The sequence below is a fragment of the Diachasmimorpha longicaudata genome, chromosome 9, assembly GCF_034640455.1.
Source record: "Diachasmimorpha longicaudata isolate KC_UGA_2023 chromosome 9, iyDiaLong2, whole genome shotgun sequence".
Taxonomy (NCBI): Eukaryota; Metazoa; Arthropoda; class Insecta; order Hymenoptera; family Braconidae; genus Diachasmimorpha; species Diachasmimorpha longicaudata.
In genome coordinates, this window is record NC_087233.1 from 4923048 (window position 1) to 4946027 (window position 22980).

The 22980-nt window shown below is 36.5% G+C and overlaps 2 protein-coding genes and 1 non-coding gene across 3 annotated transcripts in view; 2 read left to right on the forward strand and 1 right to left on the reverse strand.

Annotated features, from left to right (window-relative positions):
- S6kl (S6 Kinase Like) overlaps positions 1 to 22980 on the reverse strand; it is a 35835-nt gene that overhangs the window by 9066 nt on the left and 3789 nt on the right. The gene's annotated exons all lie outside the window — the stretch shown is intronic.
- LOC135165847 (neurofilament heavy polypeptide) lies at positions 18059 to 21167 on the forward strand. Its single transcript, XM_064127590.1, has 3 exons — positions 18059 to 18257; positions 18927 to 19351; positions 19454 to 21167. The coding sequence occupies exons 2-3, from the start codon at positions 18935 to 18937 to the stop codon at positions 20396 to 20398; spliced, it is 1362 nt and encodes a 453-aa protein (XP_063983660.1). The 5' UTR covers positions 18059 to 18257; positions 18927 to 18934; the 3' UTR covers positions 20399 to 21167.
- Trnan-guu (transfer RNA asparagine (anticodon GUU)) lies at positions 21922 to 21995 on the forward strand. Its single transcript has one exon. It is a non-coding gene; the product is annotated as a tRNA-Asn (tRNA).

Consider the following 22980-nt stretch of genomic DNA (forward strand, 5'->3'; position numbering starts at 1 on the left):
GTGTCAGTCTCCTCTTTTTTGTTGTTCATAATGTTTATGGGGACGGAGCCCAACGGCTTCTGAATTTTCCTCTATCCATCTAATTTCCCTCCGGGTGAATAGTTTCCGCATTCTGGTGCCCTCTTTTTCCATCCTGCCGAGCCACCAGACACCGATGCAAAACAAAGGAGCGGTAGAATAAACGATAGAGTGGAGTTATTTTTAGGTGGATGTGATGGTGAGAGATCAATTTATCGATTTATTAATATTTATCGGTGGAATTTAACATTAATTTTTCTCTAGCAATATTTATTTGAAAATTGAGAAAAAAATGTGACTAATTTAGGTTCCCTAGAATAATTTTTGCTGGGCAAATGGAAATGAAATTGAACGATTGATGATCGATCTATGGAAATCGATCTATAGTGGTCGATATCGTTTATTTAATTTTCGAAAAAAATTCGGGGGATATAATCGAATGAATAATCAGGAGAATATAATGGGGATGAGATCAGTGAGGGAATAAAAAATGTTAAACCGATCTATCGATCGATGAATGATCTAGGAATCTGGTGATCGATATTTTTTATTCAATTGATGAACTTGTCAATCGATTTAATTAGAAAGGTGAGATTCATTAGGCCCTAAAAAATCGTGAGGTCCAAAACGTGGTCGATCGATTGATGAATGATCTATAAAAATTGATTTAGGATTTTTTTATAAATAAAAGTCTAAAAAATTCTAAATCATCTTCATCTATCAAAAAAAAATTTCTTCATCCCCTGGATCCAAAGTTACACCGAAAAACATGAAAAATGATCTATCGATCATTGAACGACCTACGAGAAGGAGATTAGGATTTTTTCAGGATCTACCGTAGGGAAACGGGTGATTTTTTTTTTAAATTGTCGGTAAATTTTGACACCTGTTAATGTTGCCGGCAATTTTCATTATAAAAATGGCGAAAAACAGTTTTTACCAATGTAAAAAATTCACATATGTTAATTAACCCGTTTATTATTCTCGAAATAACTCGCATACATCCTCGCAAGCACGTTCCTGGTATTCCCTGTGGTCTAGGTAAGTGAGTCTACCAGTTTTCATTCCACCTTCATTACAAAGTCGTCTTCTTCTTTACTCCACATCCACTTGCAGGAGTGCAATTCTATTTATATCGTAGCCAACCTCGTCTTGGGCGCCTGGAGGATTGCCGGTATCTTCATTCCCACTTTTTACAATTTCTTTTCCTTTCATCCTTTTCATCATTCCAAAGCTCAATAATATTTACCATTAAAAAAATTCAGTGAGACTTTTTACAAAGTCCGAAGATTTTTACGCATTAGTCCAGGGGCATAACGAATACATTATATACTTGTATATTATTCCCCGTAGTCAATTAATTCATAACGATTTTTATTATTGAATTTCCATTCAAAACAGAAATGATTAAAATTAAATTCCACGAATTTAATTTAATTCGTTTTAGTACGAAATAAATAATTATTTTCACGATTGTTATCGAATCGTAAAAAATGATCGAGCCCTCGAGAAGAATAAAATAAAATGTCGAATGCCGAGACAACAATTTGCTAAATTTATGCAGTTCTTCACACGATCGTATATCAACTCCAAAAGAAGGAATATGATAAGTGCCGGCTCAAGTTTTTTGGCCAAGGGAAAAGCTCTAAAACTGGCTTCTAACCACTTTAGGACCCTCCGAGGATGTTAATCGCCTTGTCAAAAAAATTTGTAAGGCCAAATTGGTCCCACAAAAAATTGTAAAAAAACTTTCACGCCTCAAAAACCTACGCTTCCCATCCCCCCTCTCTAATCCTGTTCCTAACTCTTCAGGGGCTGAAAAAAAATGGCTCAATGATAAACTCAATCGATAGCTCATCAAATTTACTTCCAAATTAAAAAAAAAATCATCTCACTGGCTCCCATAGAACCCGAGTTACCCCGAAAAATGTAAAACCGATCTAGCGATCGATAATGATCTACAAAAATTGATTCACGATTTTCTCCTAAACTACTGCTTCAAACGAGATAATTTTTTTTTTAATCTCGATTAAAATCTTCCGATCTATCCATCGCAATTAAAACCCATTTTGCCCCAGTACCAATTGTCTCCCGAACGATTCCATCGATTAAAGCGATTATTTTTTTCAATTTCATGAAAAATTTTCCTGTGAATTGATTTCAGATATTTTCAATACCCTTCCCCCCCTCCCCCTTTCCACAATCACAGCACAGGTGCGTGTCTAAAAAATGCGCAAAATATGAAAAGAGATTACAATCACTCCACTTCCTTTCTCATCCAGCAATTCCCTGATTTTCTTCACTCACCACGTTCATCCTCTATCCTTAGGCGGATCTGTGAGAAGCCAGGTTGGCGCTAAAATAAAATGAAAAACTTGCGTGTGCAGTTTCTTCCCTCCACAACTCCATGGCTATGTTTTACCCCACCTCCTCTCTCTCTCTCTCTCTCTCCCCCTTTACCATTTTTTTCCACAGTTAAATTCTCTCCATCTCACTTTATCGCCATTTCAGACGATCGTTGGAACCCCCCCATTGGTGTGCCTTCTTTCTATTTATAGACACCACTGGCTATTATCTACGGTGCGTGAGTACCTTCTCCAAGCGAAACGAGGTAAAATCCTGCAGGTGCCACTCTTTGTTTATCCGTACGCCGTGATTTTCTCGTATTTGTAGAATTAACATACGCCCTTGTGATAATTGGGTGTTAATGTCGATCTCATTGGACAAAGAAAGAAAAATTCTAGAGGAAATGCAGAAAAAAAAATCATCCCTTATGGATGATTAGTCTGGGAGAAAATCCGCAATTAATGTTGATAGATCATTTATCGATACTTCGATATCTCGCAATTTATTTCGTGGTGTGCGACCCGGAGGGACTGAACACGTTTCATTCTGACGGTTCGGTAGATGATTTCTCATTGATTAAAAAAAAACGATCGATTTTGCCCCAGGAGTTCATGAAAAAAATCCTAAATCAATTTTTATAGATCATTTTTATAGGTCTGACTGCTGTGGGAGTCGCAAGAGACTGCTATCTAATCTAATGCAAAGAACAACGGCCAGGGCCTTAGTCAATTAGTTTAAAAATACCAAATCAATTTTTTAGATCATTCATTGATCCATGGATCATTGTCATATTACTCTTTATCACGTGATTGCCATACGGGCTACGAGGGATTTAGTTATCTAATCTAATGCAAAGAATACACTGGTCATTGCCCTCGTGAAGCATTAAAAACTCCCAAATCAATTTTCCTAGATCAGTCATTGATCTATAGATCATTTTTTCCATTTTTCCCCGCAACTCGCGTTCTACAAAAGCGACAAGAAATTTTTTTTTTAATTTGTGGGTAAATTTGTCCATCTATCCATTGAAATCATCGCCTCAATTTTCCTAGATCATCCATAGATCCATAGATCCATAGATCATTTTTCAATTTTTCTCTGCAACTCGCGTTCTAAAAAAGCGACAAGAAAATTTTTTTTTTTAATTTGTAGGTAAATTTGTCGATCTATCGATTGAAATCATCCCCAAACCCACCCCCCACCCTCTTCACCGGTCAATCCCACTCCCTCATTATTTTTCTAAGTCAAAGAATTTTTGTAATCCCCATATCTTCCACTCCTTCAAATACATTTCCCCCTGGGACTGAATTCAGTGCGCGCTTTAACCATATAGGGCCCTGACGATACGCTGGACTGAGCAGGGGGATTCTAGCAAAAAAGTAAACTAACATAAACCTGCTTCTCAGCTCGTTCTCTCCCCTCATTCTTTTATTCAATTTTTTAAATTTATTTTTTCTTATCATCATTTTCTCTCGCTGAAAGGGATTCTCTACTGTTCACGTGGCATAACCGTGCCGTGTGGCGTGCGCGTTCATCGACATCGTCGAGGATTATGAAGGTCGATGGGAGGGTTGTGTTTGGTATCAATCACTGGTATAACTGCGTAATCATGTGGTAAATTACATCAGCAAAGGTAATTATATCATTGAATCTGTAAAATCACGAATTATTTTTTCGTGATCGATCAATATCACGGGGGCCTATCAAAGACTGAAGTCATTGTAAATCGGCCTTAAATCAATTAAGTCATATGATTTCAACGACTTCAAGTGATTTCATACGAATCAAATTAAATTAAAAATTAAAAACTGGAAATCATTTAAAATCAGTTGAAGTCGTATCTCCTCGAGGTTCATTCCCATTTAAAAAATATCTCAATCAATTTTTTGATAGTTTACGCATATGATGACCGATTGTGCCCCCGTCCCTCCCCTCCCAGGAGGAGGAGAAGGGATTGATGTGGTACCGTCGGTAGATGGTAGAGAGTGAAAAAAAATCCGCGAGAATGTGACGGTATTAACGGGCATCAGTAATAATGATTGGCGGCGGTCTTTCTCTCCACCCCCATCCCCCTCCCCCCAATGTTCAGCCGCGGTGTGTATAACTGTCATTATTCAATTGAATTCAATGCTAGGCGTTGACCATTAGAGAATTGACGTCGAGAACTTTCTTTCCATGAGGGACAGTCCCTGCTATAAAAATGGTTTTCAAATAATTATAAATTTTTTGATATAAAACGTGAAAAGAGATTTTTTTTATTAAAATTATCTAATTGTTGATCTGCTGATTTTACGACGAAATATTCAACGTAAAAGATATGAGAAGGGTAACGCAAATATTAGTGTGTAAATTAATTAAATTTATGAAATTAAATTTGTCAAATTTAATGGGAAGTATGAACCAGAATTTTTTACGGTTTTCTGGACAATTCCAGAGTTTTGGAAAAAATAGGGGAGGAGAGGGGTGGAGGATGGTTGTTTTTATTGTGAGGAAATGAATGGGAAGTGGAAAAAAAAGTGGATTTTCAAAAATCCAGCGTTTTTTAGAGATTTTGACCCTTTTTGGCGCCGCAGAACATCATTTCTCTTCGAGAAGGCCAACGGTGAGGTTCCCCCTCCACTTAAGCGGCCCGAAAGTGCCCGAAGAAGGTCTAGCCAGTCCGATCGTGATAACTGACGTATCCCGAAAGATAAAAAGTGCCGGATAAATTATTTAGCGTCCGAAAATGTTTATATTTAACGACGCGATGATTCTGGAACTTTCAGTTCAATTTCACTGATTCCAGAAAAATTACCGATCTTTCTGGTAATTGCTCTGGTCCTTTTCTAAGCCTGTGAGACCCTTTAACAACCCCATGAATAATCTTTGCGGTTAACATCAGCCGATTTTTCACAAAAATTATTAACCCCCTTTAAATCACCGAACAGACCCAAAATCAAACATTAATTCAGAGTTCAAAGTCCCTCTGATCGTGGTAATTTCCACTCACACCATAACCCCGACGTGAATTAGATTCTAAGCTGTTTGATATCCCATGCTATTGGATAATTGCCCCGTTTGGAATTCGGATGGTGACACGATTCATTCACACAAAAACCCCTCCGTTCACGCATTCCTCTTCCCCAACAAAAACCCGACATCTCGCCAACAAAGATGAATCTCTAGACGAACGTGAGCCCATCGGAGGCTCCAGAGAATTCCCTCTTCGGTGGAAAAATAATAAAATCATTTGGCAATCGGAAAGCAATTCAGCGATCGGCAAACGATCGGTGCAATCGCCCGATCGATAAACGATCTGGAAAAATCGGTAACGGATAAGTTTTATTTGTCTCAGTATTCGTGGGAAATTTTTAAATCTCTCAGCTGGGGCCACATCCGTCCCCTATCTCGACACCCTCGTTGTCTAAAATTAGAAGAAAGAACTTTTTTTAGATTATCGTACGTCTAGTCAAACTAATCCTGTCTATGCGGGTGCACTCACGTATTTCACACGATATTAGACATTTCGGGCCATCTGTCTCGTGTCTCCCAACGTCAATGGAGAAGGGAATAAAGAAAAATAAAAATATTCTATTTGGGCCTCATAGACCCCAACACAAAGAAAAAAGTCTTAAGATTAGAATTTTGTCTATAAAAAAACCAATTACAATTTCATGCGAAATAATTAATTGAAAATTATGGCCTTTAATTTTATTTTCGTTTTCAGTTCAATATTTGAAAAAAAATCGTTTATTATTTATCATTTTTTGTTCGGAAATTTATCATGACTTTATAATCGAGTTTTTCTCCCGATCGACTGGGAAAAATAGATAATTTTCTTTCTTCATTCATGAAAAGTTTACCGATCTTCCACGTGGAGAAGGAAATCTTATCTTCCCGTGGGTCAATCCCTTCAATTCGGTCCATGCGATTAGATTTACGTATCTCACACGACGCATCTCCCCCGAAAATAACTCAGCAAATAAATAGAAAATATTCTATTTTCACTTGGTGACAGAACTCTAGCGACAACAAAGCAAACAATCTATCAGAAAATCGATAACGATTTTCTTGGAGAAAAACAGCATTTGAAGAACTCCATATTTGACAAATTACGAGAAAAATCCCTCATTTCGTTCCCATAGAATCCGACTTACAACCAAAAAACATGAAAATGATCTAGCGATCGACAAATGATCTATAAAAATTGAATTAGGATTTTCTCCGGAACTACCTGGACAAAACGAGTGATTTTTTTTTTCAATCCACTACAAATTTTCCAATCTCTTGAATAGAATCACTTTCATCCCCCCACCCCCTGATTTTTATCTTCTTATACCCCTTGTCTCTTCAATCCTGAAGATGTGACTTTCCTCACGTACGTTATTCGAGGCTAAGGAGCCCCGCAGACGTGTGACTCAAATTTTTTTACGATGTACCCCTCCCCCTCCCCCCCACCCTCACCCCCAACTGACTACTAATTCACCTCTATTTCTTCCGCTTCGGAGACTCCACAATTTCCTGATTCATTTTTATCGCATCTGTTTCATTAGTATTTATTTTCCTTGCCTTTCGCCTTGAGCCTTCGCGGTCACTCATATTATGCGTTATGACGCTCTTCCATGTTATGTTTTCCTCGTAGTGGTGAACATGGAGAATACGAATGATCCGTGACCTTCGTCAGGGTCGATTTATTTCGATTTCATTGGCGGAAATATTTGTGTACTCGGAGCATGTCGTTATTTTCGTTTGCACATGCACTTGACGTGGGGTCGTCAGTGACCCCAATCGATGGATCAGATAATTAACTTCCGATTGAATTTGTACATTTTTTGATTATCTGCCGATTTTTTTTCGTAATTTTTTAACGGTTTTACAACGACCCGCGGGGCAAAACGGGTTGCTCTTAGCTTCCGTGGATAGATTAGGAAATTTGAGTCGAAATGAAAAAAAAAATCGTCCGTTTTGATGCAGTAGATCCCAAGAAAATCGTCATTGAATTTTCATAGATCGTTATCGATCGCTAGATCGCTCTCACGTTTTTCGCTGTAAGTCGGGTTCTATGGGGCCTAAATAGATCGTTTTTTTTTAATTTCAGGTGAAATCTTCCAATCTGTCGATTGGGGTCACTATCGACCCCCGGAATCCACTCGTTTCAGGAGCTGAAAAGTGACTACTGCGCATTTTCGTGATTTATCGTCTCCCGACGATGATTTTTCTCATATTCTGAATTCTTCCGATGACAGAGGGATTTCCGATTATCATTATGAAAATATCTGCATAATTATGAGATTTATAATGCAACTACGCGAGTGTCAAGGAGATCCGCATTTTTTAATCGCAAATAAAACCAAAAAAAAAATCGGAAAAATTCTGTCGTTTTTTTTCACTAATTTTTTGAGAAAAAAAATTTTTTTAAATGAGGAACTCGAAATTTTATGCCCTGCGCAGTGTATACTTATCCACTCGTAGAAATACGAATGCCAATTCGAGGAAGGGTAAGAAAGGAGGCTGGATAAAACCGGCCCTGAGAGGCCAATGGGCAAAAACGAATAGTGCAAAATCAAAAGACCGGGAAAAAAAGGAAAAATAAATATTTTTCTTTTACATAGAAAAGGCAAAAATTATTTATAGGGTGGGTTGATACCAGTGAATCTCTCGAGGTCACTGAGTTGGTATAATACACGCTGGTAATACGTGTAATACGGATAATACCTGTAATACTATCGTGTGTAACGCATTATACGGCCTACGGGACACAGATGGCTGACGGCCTTGCTGGGAGGTGTGCAGAGGGTACTTTCAGTTTCAAAGTCATTGGCACCGAAGTATTAAATATATTCAAGTACTTCGGCTATTTTCCCATGAAAATGCAACTTAAAAATTGAAAATAACTGCGAAAATGCCTATCTATTAACAATAATACATTTTTGTTGCAAATACATAAGGAATGCACTTCCGAATGGCGCAATCTACAAAAATAATGGCTCCATCAAAAACCAAAAAAATTAAACATCAAAATTTTACATTAACAATTACCAAACGAAACAAAAATCAAAAAAAAAAATGTAAAAAAAGACCAAAAAAAATTCTCTACAAAAATAAATAAATAAATAAATAAATAGGTAAAACGGGTTGTCGTTCCAGCCAACATACATGGGGTCACTATCAACCCCCCCCCCTCCCCCTTCGCGTTGCACTGATATCCCCCTCGAGATTATTTATATCAACTCGAGAGATAAATATTGTACAAACATAGTCTCAAAGAAGGTTTTAAGACTACTATTCAGTAGTTCGTGAGGGAGAGATAAAGGAAGAGAGGGGAAGGAGGGAGAAACGAGGGGGGTGGGGGGGTATCTGATTCCACTGGGGTTATATGGCATACCATAGAACGAACGATGAAACGAGTTGGCTGGTTCAGGTTTTGCTGGTGCAGCCAAGCGATCGTTAAGATAATCGCTGCTATCCTCATCCTAACTTAGCCTTTGCCGGACGGGCGTTGTTCCGAGCCCTTCTTCTTCTCCCTCCCCTCACCATCACCCCTATCCTCCTCAGTCCCCCCCCCCGCACCCCCCGCAACGACCAACTCCACCCGAAGCGCTTCGTACCAACAGCTATTCCATATAAGTGCCCATCCAGAGAATACACTTACTATCAACGACAGAAAACCCGATAAACAGTGAATTTTTGCTTAATTGTTATTTTATCATGGGGTAAAATGGGTATTTTTAAAATTGTTAATGACCGGTGACTGTTGGATTCTCTTATTTATTGAGAATTTAGGTGGGGGAATTTTCAAGGTTTCGAGGAGCCCTGGGATGACCAATCGTGTGATTGGGAGATATCGAGGTTTAATGATGGTCCATTTAACCCTAGTTGAGTCTACTGATGGTGTTGGAGATGTCGGTGACGGTTGATTGGATGTTTATGGGCGGAGGAAACGGGAAATTGTTTGGGTAGATTTGGTAGATTTTATCGTAAGGGTATCGATCAAGGTCACCTTGGGAATATATTAATCTGTCGGTTTTATTGACAGTTTTTGGGTGCGCAAAACTGGCAGATGGGGATTAGAAAGAGATTGAAATCGGTAGATTTGGGTGTAGGGGGGTGAGTCTATGGTTGATGGATTAATCTATGGATTAAGTTTGATAGGTAAATCTATCGAGACATCTACTTTGTTGAGTCGATTGGTAGATTTGACTGTCAAGAAAATCTACCGTTTAAGTAAGAAATGTAATTGAAATCAGTAGATTAGTGCGGGCGGCGGAAAATCTATGTTCAACGGCTGAACTCTATGGATCGACTGAATCTACCGGTTAAATCTATCAACCGATGGATTATGTGAACATATTTCTGGGTTTTCGAATTACTAAATTGAAGATAAAATAAAATTGATAGATTAGACTGCGAAACTCTGACAACCGAATCTACCGATTGAATCTATCGATCTACCGATTTAATCGACGCAATTATTTCTCCCCGAAAAATTTACCGTAATTGTTAGAGTTGACTAGTGTAATCTCGCTGATAAATTCAATCGATAGATTGCCATCGAATCTATCATTAAGGTAGATTTTTTTGTCAAAGATTAATTGGTAGAGCTGACTCTGTCAGTAGTCGTTGATTCTGCCAATGACTTCCTTTGTTCTTAAAAAAATAAAATGAGTAGATTTAATAGATTCGCCTGGTAGAGTTTCTCGGTAGATTCATTAGCAACTCTACCACGCAACAATAAATACTCAATTTTTTGTTCTCCTAAAAATAATAAATAAATAAAGGTACGACTGGCAGAGTCAAGGACATAGATTTTGTCACCAGTAGATCTACAAATAGATGGACTTTCCGCCCAAAAAAATTGTTATTTCTTGTTGGAATAAAAAATCTGTCATTTTGTCATTTTTATTCATTGCACCCGCTTTCTTTGGCGTTTGTGGTTACATTCCTCACTGACACCTCCCATTCCTCTATTTTTCTTTCCAATTCTAATTGTTAATGATTTAGTATTGCAATTGCCGAGAAGTATATTTTCGCATAAAGCGCAATGTACTTCGTGCCAACGGTATTATGGGTATTATGACGCTCTCGTCTAACATTGTCATTATTCTATGATGCGAAAGAGGCCCAAGGTCCTCAATGGTTGGGCATCACCAACTCCTTGTTCGTATGAAAAATTATTTTCACCGTGACGAATCAGAGAAAATTATTTCCCTCACTATTTCCATTTTAGTTCACTATTAGAAAAAATATTCTTTTGTCCTTGGAGTCAGCTGACGGGGTCAATAATTACCCCGTTCGTTAGACCAGAATATTAAATGAGAGAATCCATTGTGCCCCGATTTTCATCGATAAAAATCGAAATTAAGAGAATAAAAATTAATAATTAAATTCATTTAATTTGCAGATTTCCTTTCTCATTTCTAAAATACAATAGGGGGGCAGGACGGTTTATCGTTAGGGACAAGTAGATTGTAACAAAGGACCCATTCTACCCCGAAAGTCATGAATAAAACGTTAGAATTGAAAGGAAAACAATAAAAAATGAATAAAAAATTGATTTGTTCTAGAAAAATTTGAGAACAAAAAAAATTGTTCTGTTGGTAAATAATGTTTGTGTTTTTGAAATAATTGTGGGGTAAAATAGGTCACCATCAGTCCCAATTTCAATGCTAATTTGTATAGTTTCAGATAAATTTTGATATTTTCATTTAGGATTTTTTTCTTCAATCGCTGAATCTCAAGTAGATAATGACAGCATGACCTAGACAAAAATTTCCCTTGAGAAACTTCTGGGCAAAGGCTAAAGTGAAATGATTAATTGACCACAATTCGAGTGGAAATTTTCCCGGCTGTTAAACACAACAAAGAAAGCATTTGCTAGAGGAGTATTTTCCCTTGCGGGTCATGTACCCAGATGACCCCCAAACTTCCGGAATTTGTTGAGTGTCATTATCATTGAGCCAGTGCCAGACTTTAACTCGTGACCAAGATAATGGTGAGAAGAGCGAAGGGCCCAGGACCAGGCGAGAAAAACCGGATTTGGGTTTGGGATAAAATTAGAAGGCAAGTAGCACTCAAGGCCAAGGACTTGAACATCTTCGAAAAATTTTATAGCTTGGGCTTATTCATCCTCGAGGACAAACGAGGGAGATTGTTTCTGATGATGTGCTGAAAATTGGAGATTAAACGAGAAATGATTGGGAGGAATTTTTTGCAGATAACGAATTGTTCATTTAAAATGTCTGATGACTCGGAGATTTCGGATTGAAATCCATGATTTTTTATCGACCATTGAATTAACCATTTACGCAATAACCTGATTTTTATTTAATAATTTAGTTGTTAATGAGTTATTTTGTAAGAATTGTCCACTAAAAATGTCCTATGATTTTTTTTATTGGAAAAAAATCAATAAGAAGAGTCACATAACGCCATTTCTCTCGAACAAAGCCAACGATCACTATCCCCCTCTACCTAGACCGCCCGAAAACACCCGATGACTCCCGAAGAAGGGCTAGTCTGCCCTTCCTGCAAATTTACGTATCTCGAGACGTAAAAATTATCTGTCGATTGCGTAAAAAATATTTGGTGTCAGAATTTTTAAAAAATTTAGTTCGACTTCGAATAATTTTTTAAACTTTCCGTTAAATTTTACTGCCTAAATCAACAAATTTATCCACAGAATCCGAATTTTTCTTTTCCATCCCCATAAAAACTACCCATCACTCGCTTACGAATTTCGAAAATAGTCACGTCATTTTTCCCGACAATTTCTCCCTAAAAATTATTTATAAAAACCGCTTGATGGCGCCACATGAAAATTCGCCAACTGCGGTGAGCTGACGTCACAGGTGTTTTACCGCCTCGAAAAAATTCATTTTGTCAATAAATAAAAAATAATCGAACAACAATAATAATAGTTCAGGTCTTTCTGCCTCAAATATAGCTTCAGGAGACAATAAACTTGAGAAAAAAAATTCAAGTTCCCCAATGTCGCAGTTTTTCCTGACTATATCTCCCACAAATGGTTATGATTTATCACCGTTGAATTTATTTAAACAAAATTGCCCGGCGAATCGATAGAACATGCTCCGAATAAATTCTTTCGAGTCCATCGAAATCACATGAAATGTGCAGCAATGTAAACACCAAACATGACTCACTGTCCCTTGAGGAACAAGAAAATTCCTCGTGATATTTAATGCGCGTGCCGGAGGCGCAAAATCATAATGCAATTAGAGGATATGCAAGCAGTGACCTTGTTCGTTCAAGTGTAAATTTCAGACGGAAATGTTTCTCTCAGAAGTCAAAAGTATTCTGCATTTTTCAGTAATAATATGAAATATAAAAATGTAAAAAAAAATCATTCAAATAATAAAGAATGTTACACCAAATATATAATTTATAAATTAGTATAATTATTATAATTATATATTTTATGTGTATATGTATATACAATATGCGTATATATATATAATATAATATATATGATATTATATATTATTACATTATTATAGTTTTTTTTAGTAATTTTAAATTCGATTGAATCATCAGCTTAAAATTTAATTTCGTCTGATAGAAAAAATGAAAATCGTTGGATCGTCACTGTGGGGCAAGACGGTATGATAAAATTCTTCAAAATGAACAGTGAATGCCCCCGTCAGTACAACCCACCAGGTATTTCATTCCTCAATTAAATAGTTACCAAGAATTACCGGCGAGCAGTCATGAATCATTCAATTAAATGGCCTGAGTACGTCTCACGTTTTAATGAAGAATAATCCGGGAGAAAAAAAACATTCATTAAATTAGTTATGATAAAACTCGACTCCTGAGATGACTCGTCGTGACATTCTTTCATGATAAAGTCGTATCAAAAATTCGTCATTTTGACGTACGATGAAAAAAATGGAAAAAATTCAATAAAAAAAAAGAAAAATATCAGTTTCGTTAATAAAAAAATTTTGGATTATGATTCATAAAAAAAAGGATACAATGTACGGTAAAAATCACGTAAATGGAATGGAGACCGGATATTAAAATTGTTAGAATTGTTGTCAGGAAAGAAATGCCTTCTGCAGAATAATTATTCGTTTTCCTGATAAAAAATTAATAATTTTGACGTAGGAGAAGACAATTAAAATACGAAGAGGGAGGAATGGACATAAAATAGACGTAATAATTGTACTGAGAGAAGAAATTAGTTCTGCAGAACAATTATACGTTTTAAAGAAGAAGTCTTTTGTTAAGTTGAATCCACTTGCTCGGGAATAACAAATAAAGTTTCCGTCGAAAGATCAAAACAGAGCAATTGATCAAGAGACCATTCAACAGCTTCTGAAGTAAATCGTTCAATTATTTGTTCTATCAGTTGATAGTATTGAAAACATAAACAAATAAAATTCAACAATGCCCCATAATTATGAATTTTGATTGCGTTCACGTATTTTTCAATTAAATTATTGTGGTCCACTTTTATTGCAAAAAATTTCCTGAATGGAAATAACTTCGAGAAAAAATTATATTTTTTGGACAAAAAGTTTGTCTTCTCGTCAAAATATTCTTCTTCTGTATGAAATCAAAAATATTCATTAAAACGTTCGTTGAAATGTAATTATTAATTTTCATCTGAATTCCAGAGAAAAAAAGAGTTTCCATAATTTTTTCAGTTATTTTCACGTAAAAAAATTGCGAATTCTTTAATTTAAATGGAAAGATTTAGCAATTTACATTAAAAAATATTTAAACATTGCATAATAAAAATAATTTACACCTTTTTATGAACATAATTTATCCCTAACGGAAGTTGTTTGTGAATTTTTCTATTATGAAAATCGAAATGTAAGACTGGGAAGGGGTATTTTACTGTCAAAATAAAAATTTAAACTGCGTCTAAATATTTTTCTCCGTTTATCAAAGCGTAATTGACGTTGAACAAATCATAAATTATGACCCTAATAAAAGTAGTTTACGATTTTCTTACGCGTATTAGACCTTCAAACAATTTTTAACTTCCCGGCTCTGAGATTCAATTAATTTTTTCTTCAATTAACGCATCTTCATATCACTTTGAAAACAATCGCCTCGGCAGCACTTTAGTGCTTCTTAAAAAAACGTTTTTAAAAAGTAAAAAAATTTGAAAATATTATGTGATCTTTTAAGAAAAGACTAGTCGTAATGCGATAAAAAAAATTGTCGTAAATTGCGGATGAGTGACTGTAAAAGACAAAAAAAATTATCGTTATTTACCGCAACTTTGAGTGTTTTACCAATATAAAATTGTAAGTTACGTTTATGTAATAATAATTTACGATTTGATTAGGGGCGTAATTTATTATTGCAAAAATTCCCATTAGAAAACCACAATTTAGAGCGATTTTGGGCGCGACTCGCGCTCCCAACTGAAGCGTAAAATATATTTTGTATCAAAAAAAATTCTAGAAATAAATTTCATAACATAATAATTTATATTATTATTTATTTAACTAAACTGATGACTGAAGAAGTCCCAGGCAATTTATCATAGAAAAATATCTTAAATTTTTCTTTCTCCTTCCGAGAAATTCTATTTTCTTTCAGCAAATCTGTTCCACTCCATAAAATATACTCAATCGAACTATATAATTTTTCGGCAGAACTAATTTTTTTTTTCTCAATGTAAAATAAAGATTAAAAACCACTCCTGTGAACTTCCTATTTATTCATTTTCTCACTCACCCAGGGGAATTCTTCACAACCGTTACGTACCGTTACCGAAGATTGCAACTTTGAACGAGTCTTGGCTAGTTTATATTTATAGACTGACGTAAATAAAAATATTGAAAAGCACGAAAATTGTGATTACAGGGTATTTGCAATGACGGAGAAGACAATAACGTCAGATAATAAATAATAAAAAAACAGCCGTCAAACGTTTTTCCATTTGAAAAAAAAAAAACATGGAATAGACATTTCCGGAAGTCTTCAACAAAAAAAAATCATCAGCTTAGAATATTTTAAATATAATGACAATATTAAATGGATTCCTCGGACCAGAAGGGGATTATCACAAGATAAATTCTTCAACTACTAATTTGTTTATGTTATAAAAAATTCTGAGGACCGATTACTCAATTTTTTATTAATAAAAAAGTCTCCGCAGCGGCCGGAAAATTCGACTTTACTCACATCCAACGAAAAAGCGTCAATATTCGTCGCAAAATTCCGTCCCTTTAATTTCTCTTAATTACAATAGTTTAATTTGACGAGACTAATCAATCCAGAGATGGCGCTATGAAGATTCTCAAAGCAACCGGAATATTTTGAGTTCATATTTTCCCAATTGTTTTTGCATAAAACAATAGCAATTTAAAAGATATCATCTCGCAATCAAACATTATTTCCCATGAATTTCCGCGAATAATTAATCCAAAGATAATATATTGCGTGAAATATCTCCATTGGCAATCATAATTGAACTGATTGAAGTCACATGCACATTTGTTAACACCGCAAAATCAATATTTATGATTTTTCATCCGAGTTTTTTCATTTCCACTGCATTTTTTTTTCATGCAAAATTTTTCTTTTTCATCTCAGTTGACCGATTGTTTCCACTCGTTGCGCGTGGCAGCAAATCATGATAATTGAGTGGTGGATTTCTCAGAATATAATAAACGTGGTGTTGAGGAAATTATGGGATGTAAAAAATAGCGAGAGATGATGAATAAAAAGAGTTATGATGATTGAAAAAAAAAATTAACTTCTGGGCCAGATAGGGAGGTGGGAGGGGGAGAGAGAGAGGGAGGAATTACCTCATTGACTGGATCAAGACATTTCTGATTCAATTAATTAATAAAAAAAACTCGTGTAGCCCCTCGAGGTATCAAAAAAAAAATTTTCTTCGCTTTTTATTAACATTTACGAGCGCAAAATGGGTCAGATTATTTTTAATTGCAGGAAAAATATCGGGAACAGTAAAATGTAGTGATTTTTATCGTGAATAGCTCACCCCTTTGGAGAAATAATTTTATTTATGGGAAAAAAAATGAAATAAAAATAAAATTGAAGTGGAGAAATTGAAAAGTAATTTTTCTAGCGAAAATCGATTGATTATCGAATTAATAATTATTGAAAGAAGGAGTTGAATATTGTGAGGATAGTATTTATCCAGATCGTAATAAACCTTCGGTAAATCATTGGTATTATCTTCAAGACTCCTTCAAGTATTTACATTTCCTGAACCAGTCTTAACGGGCAACTCTCCAAAAATCCATAATTAATCCCTGGAAATGCATATCCCGGACTAGGCGTTACTCGTGTGGACCGTTAGCCCCTTCTAGGCGCCTCGAGACAGTGACCTTATGTCACTACATCGAGCCTTCAACCCAAAAACCAAACAACAAAACAGTTTCATCGTTTCCTCACGTATCGTAAAAACACTTTACGATTATTAATCGATGATATCAACGGACAACGTTTTAAAATTAATTAGAGATCATTTTTAATGTTGGATAATGTTATTCAGAAGACCTTGGAGATTAGTTCGTTAATTAGCAAGGGAAATTAAATATCTAATGAGAGAAAAAATGAGCTGGCCAGTTCTTTTTGTCACTGACTAATTTGAAAACACTGAATTTTAGTTTAAAAAAGTTCATTACTTTTATTGATATCATTTTTTTTATCACTGACGAGTTCCTAGATTTATGCAAACACCGGCTGGAGAATAACAAAGAATTGAAAAATGATAAGGTTTGTAAAATTGAAATTTTTAGAATTTTTTCGTTTTAGATTTTGTTTTTTTATTTTTAATGTTATTTTCTATGATTGATTGAACGAAAAAAATGTAATAAAAGTTTTTGCATCTCAAAGATGTTGCAAAAGTACTTGTCAATACTTAAAAAAAATTTTTTGCAAAATGAAAACCTTTTTTTAATCATCAAAATAATACTTCAAAGGGAAGAAAATTTTTTTCGATGGAAAAATAAATTTTTGATTGTAAACTTCAATCAGTTTAATATTTTTTTCTTCTCCCAAAAACAGTTATTTTTCCTCACAATTTCATCAATCATTCTAGCCAAGAGAATAAATAATTCTTCCGATTGATACAAGAATTTCCGGACCATCAACTTAACGGAAAATTCCACATTTTGAAGAATAAAAAAAAATAATTCATTGAAAAATAAAAACAAACATCTCTTCCCAAAACCAAAAGATTGAGAACACGAGAGAGTCCATGGAACATTCAGATAATTTAATGCGTTTTCTGCTGTTTTCTCAAGCAAATGCCAAAATTGCCAGAACAATTTAAGACTCAAAAATATTTCAATCTAATTTTTCAGAAGATCAAAAAATTATTCTTAAACAAAAAACTATTTCTCTCCCCCGACAAAAAAATGTTGAAACATTCATTCTCCCCAAACCGTTTCATCCCCCAATTTCACTAACAATTGCGCTCAAAACAAATAATTTCCTCCAATTGACATAAAAATTTTCCGATCCTTATAAAAAAATAATCAAAAATCATTTTAAAAGACCAAAAAAAAAGTCCACGAAAAACTAAAATCAACATTTCCTCGAAACAAAAAAAATCTGAAAACAACCAAAAACGCCTCCTCCCGCCGGGCTGGGACTCATGTCAGTCCACGGAACAAAATCTCTCGGGGTGGGAGTCACCTCCAGGTCCCTGAGGCGGCTGCGTGCCCGCGCTAGGGATATATAAGCGGTCCCCGTCCACTCCTGCCGACATACGACCGAAACCTCCCTGACAGAGCGGTCCCCCGTCGAACGCGCACGCGCCCACTAAAAAAATATCTAAAACGAATAAAAAAAAAAAAATCCCGGTCAACCAAAAAGTTCTCGCAACCTTCACGGAAAACAAAAAATCAAAGTTTGGTGCATCGCCTGTGTTTCGTTAATTCAAAAGGACTCTCCAACGAGTGAGTATACAATTACCTTCAAATTGCCTCTCTCTTCTCCCCACCCCAGCGGTGCCTTAAAAAAAAATTGTGTTGCAAATCTCAAATATAAATTGCGCAATTGTCATTTCGTAATAATAACCATCAATTATCTCAGACCTCTTTCTCTCTCCATTCACCGCAAAACACGAAATGAAATCCCTAAACGAGAGAAAAAAAAACCCCCCACGAAGACAAACCGAAGAGACTTGCGAGGCCCAAAAAATTTTCGAAAAATCAATTTCCAAAGTCTTCATGAAGTATTTCAAAAACCCATCAAACTGTCAACGGAAGAGGGACCTTCCCCTCCCGTCAACGACATCTTTATACGTTTCATTGTGTCGCCATTAAGAGAATCTGATGATTCTTGATGAGGTAATAGGGGGTCTCTGGCATTTCCTCCTGTCACCCTTCCAATACTTTTAATCTCTCCAATTCCCACCATCATTCCACATTTCCAACATCATATGAACCGATTGATAGACAGCCACCAGTCACCAGCATCCTGTCATTACCCGTAATAATTCTAAAATTGTCACTGTCTACCCAGTTTCCACTCAAATGGCTCAATGTCATGACAATTCACCATCATCAATCATCATCAGACTCACTCTGATCTCCTCTAATTTCCAAAATTTATATATCCAACAGATTGAATTATGAAGTACGTGGCAGTACTACTGTGCGCTATTGCGCTGCACCAGGTGTTGTCGATGCCAGTTGCTGAGCAGGAGCCCCTACCAGCGGAGGATCAGAATGTCCTGAGGCGAGAGACAGGTGAGACTGTTGTAACTGAGCACAAGGAAGGTGAAACACCGGAGGAGCATGCAGCACATCAAGAGGCATCAGCAAGAAACGTTGACGAGGCTAAGACTGAGGAAATTAAACCAGACCCGGAGAAGAAGGCCGAGGAGCTTGTCAAGTCCATTGAAGCGGTAACAGTTGAGGAGATATCGGTGGCGAAGGAGGAGCCAAAGAGCCCCCAAGTCCTCGAAGCAGTCCGATCTGCTCCAGTGGAGGTGCCTGAGGTCCCCCTAATTGCTGAAGCACCACTTGCATCCGTTGCTGATCCTAAGGTACGTATCCACCATTTTCCATTTCTCACATCATCTGGATTCCCTCACTGGTCTATCTCATCGAAAATAAGATTGGCCTGACGTGAGCTATCATCCTTTCAGGCTGAAGCAGCTCCTGAAGTCAAGAGTGCCCCAGTAGAAGAACCCAAAGTCGCTGAAGCTAAGCCCGTGGAGCAAGCACCACCTGCCCAGGAGTCATCACCAGCTGTCAAATCAGAAGCTCCCGTAGAATCCATCGTTGCTGTTGCATCAGAATCAGCACCAGCTGAAGAGAAGAAACCTGAGGCTGTTGTCAGTGAGGAAGCTAAGCCCGTTGAGGAGAAGAAAGAAGTCAAAGTTGAGAATGCAGACCGAGTGACCCGTGGAACTGAGGAAGTTAAACAATCAGAGGCACCAGTAGCTGCACCAGCTGAGGCAGCACCAGCTCCAGAAGTAGCTGCAGCTGTAGCTGAACCAGCTAAGGAGGAAGAGAAAAAGGTGGAGGAAGAGAAGAAGATCGAGGCGATCGAGGCACCCAAGGAGGATGAGAAAAAACCAGAGGCCGAAGTGGCACCAGCTGTTCAGGAAAAATCAGACCTGACATCTGAAATCAAAGAGGAGCCAGTGGTGGCAGCATCCGAGGCTGTCGAGGAGCCAAAGAAGGAAGGTGAGAAGGAAGTAGCTATTCCAATTCAGGGAAAATCCGAGGAGCCAATTGTCGAGGCCAAGAGATCAGCTGAGGAGAAGATTGAAGTGGCTGAGAGTAAACCAGCGGACAATGGACCCCAAGCGAAATCAGATGATATCGTTGTGGCACAACCCGAAGCCGCTAAGGAAACAGCCCAAGAGCCCCAAACACCTGTTCAAGAGCCCGTGGAAGCTGCTAAAGAGGAGAAAAAAGATGTGAGCAGCGGTGAGGAAAAATCCAGCGAGGAATCCCTCGAGAAGAAACAACCAGAGGCTAAATCAGCAGATGCCAGTTCATCGGAGGAGTCCAAAGAGGACAAAAAGGAGGAGAACAAGGCTGAGGAACTACCCAAACCCCAGGAGCTCGGAGAGAAGCAGTAATGATCCTTCCATAATCACCTCAAGGAAATTATCATCAGAATGAAAATATTTTTTATTAATTCTCCATCCAACTCAAAATGTGTGATTGATAATTGTTACGATTGCTTTACATGAATGATTCTCATCATGAGACAAGAGTACGAATGTATTCACTTGACTGATTGAACATTTTTTTTTTTCTTTTTCCTTCATAAACGAGAGAATGTGGAACAATTCCTTTCTTGTTTGAATAATTTTTCATCTCGAAGAACTTGAGAGATTGTCACGACGAGACGTTTTGCCACTTTCCCTGGCGCGATACGACCTCGGGTAAGAGAATTTTTTTTTTCAAATCGTGCAACAATTTTTTTTTTTTATTACAAAATTAATCGTTCAACCGAGCTCGAACCACTCGGGATGGTGGCATTTTTGCAATTATACTTTGTCGCCCTTCGTCACAATTTTTCCTTATGCTGTAATTTTTTTTTTTCCGTTATATTTTTTATCCAAGATTCCATGTCCCTCGCAGCCCCCCCCCCCCCCCGCCCTCCCGTCAAATTTCCTCTACCCCTTCCCCCCAACATTTAGCTCCCCTAGATGTTACGTGTCATGACTATTGAAAATATTATTTTACAATTAGATGAGAAAAAAAAAAATAAAGTGGAAAAAAAAATGATAAACGAATGGATCAGTAATACTATATTTTATTATATTAATATTGATCAATGATTTGTATTATTGAGATATCAGAAAAATCGTTACTGTAATAATAATTATGTATTATTATAAATTGTGGTTTTTTCTATTTATTAATTAACTTTTTCATCACGAAAAAGTTATTGTAATAACCTTGAATATCAAACATGAAATTTTTTTTTCTTTTCGTATCTTCATGTTTATCATTTATTTTGTTTTGAGGTGATTCATTGTTGGAGATTGTGGCAAGTGATAAATGAGTGATAATCGGATATTTCCGTTTTGGATTTGGAATAGTGGGAAGGGACGTGTGAAAGATGACAGTCAACAATGACTAATGTGACGATAGAGAGGGGGCGGATGGTAAAACTAGACATCTCGAAATATTTATCGTCGAGATAACAAAAAAAAAAGGATTTGTCCGGATGAAATTTGGATAATTAACGGGGGGAAAAATCAATTCCCCCAAAAAACGAGGTGAAATAACATCAATGTTATGGGTTTTTTCGCCAGAAATAGTTTCATTTTTTAAATGAAAGTAATGGCAACCTCTCACGGCCTCACCATAAAGCTAAATTCAACGTAAACTATTATGCAAATGTCAAGAATGTGGAAAAGTTCAGAAGAATTAACGGATAAATCATGAGTTTGTAATTATTTAAACAAAATACCAGTGTATGGAATGCAATGATCATGAGGACATCTAGTGAAATGTCAAGGGATATTTTGCAATCGCCAAGGTGTTAGTTGTGATCGCATAATGAGATAGAACAATCTCTGGGAATGTGAGAACAGTCTTATTACTGATCACTTGTTTATCACTGATAAATTAATTTTCTCTCACATCAGCTTCCGTGGCGCAATTGGCTAGCGCGTTCGGCTGTTAACCGAAAGGTTGGTGGTTCGAGCCCACCCGGGAGCGTTTTTTTTTTTCATCCATTACAAATTTGGAATTTTTTTTTCGATAATTCCTGAGAATTATTGATCACGTCAGAGGGATTTTCGACAAAGTCGAGGCTTTCGTGGAGCAATTAGCTAGCGCATTCGATATAAATCGGGAAATGCTCTAAAATAAAAAAATATAGCGCATTCAGTTGTTAATCGAAAGGTTCGTGGTTCGATCCCACCCTAGAGTATCTCTTTTGCCCATGAGAAGTCATGTTTTAACATTTCATTACGAAATCTAATAGTTCAAGTTATCCTCTTCCCCTCTTTTGTAAAATAAAAGAAAGGGAATTGGCATTCTTGGAAGTTTGCCAACAACTTCATGGTAGATTAATTTTTATACCACAATTAATTCTTCAGAAATGTCAATAAACGTCTCTATGATCCTGGATTACATGTTTGAATATCGCATGTCAAAATATCACATAAACAAATTACGAGGAAAAATATCAAACAGCTAAATATCACCACCAAAAATGTAATGAAGAGCATATCCCGCAAAAAAAGTCTATCTTCAAGAAAAAAAACTCTCCAGTATATAATATTAAATGCTGGTACCTCCAATAAAAATATCCCACAATAATTAATGAATAATTAATGAATTTGCACGAGAATATGACTTAATCAGCCACAACGTGAATAATCCATAGGACGTGTGAGATATCAAATAAAAATTCATAAGACTTTTCTCGATACAATGTCAATGTTCAAAATGAATCAAAGTCACGACACTTACATTCTACGATAAACAAATTGTTATAAAAATCTTTCAAGCGACTCGTTTCGAAAAATTTCTTTGTAGATTCTCATAATCCCAACGTGATTTTTTAATTCTTAAGAAAATGTTATTACTTTGTATCTGTCCAGGGTACGAGGCCCCACTGCCGAACCAATCAGGAGGCGAAACCCCCTTTCTTCGGGCAATTAAAGGGCCTACATATAATGCCCATGACTATACACAC

What these genes read in the sequence shown, in the direction of transcription:
- LOC135165847 (XM_064127590.1), top strand. Translation starts at nt 18,935, where the DNA reads ATGAAGTACGTGGCAGTACTACTGTGCGCTATTGCGCTGCACCAGGTG. An exon ending in CATCCGTTGCTGATCCTAAG is followed by an intron (nt 19,352 to 19,453) that starts GTACGTATCCAC and finishes TCATCCTTTCAG; the next exon opens with GCTGAAGCAGCTCCTGAAGT.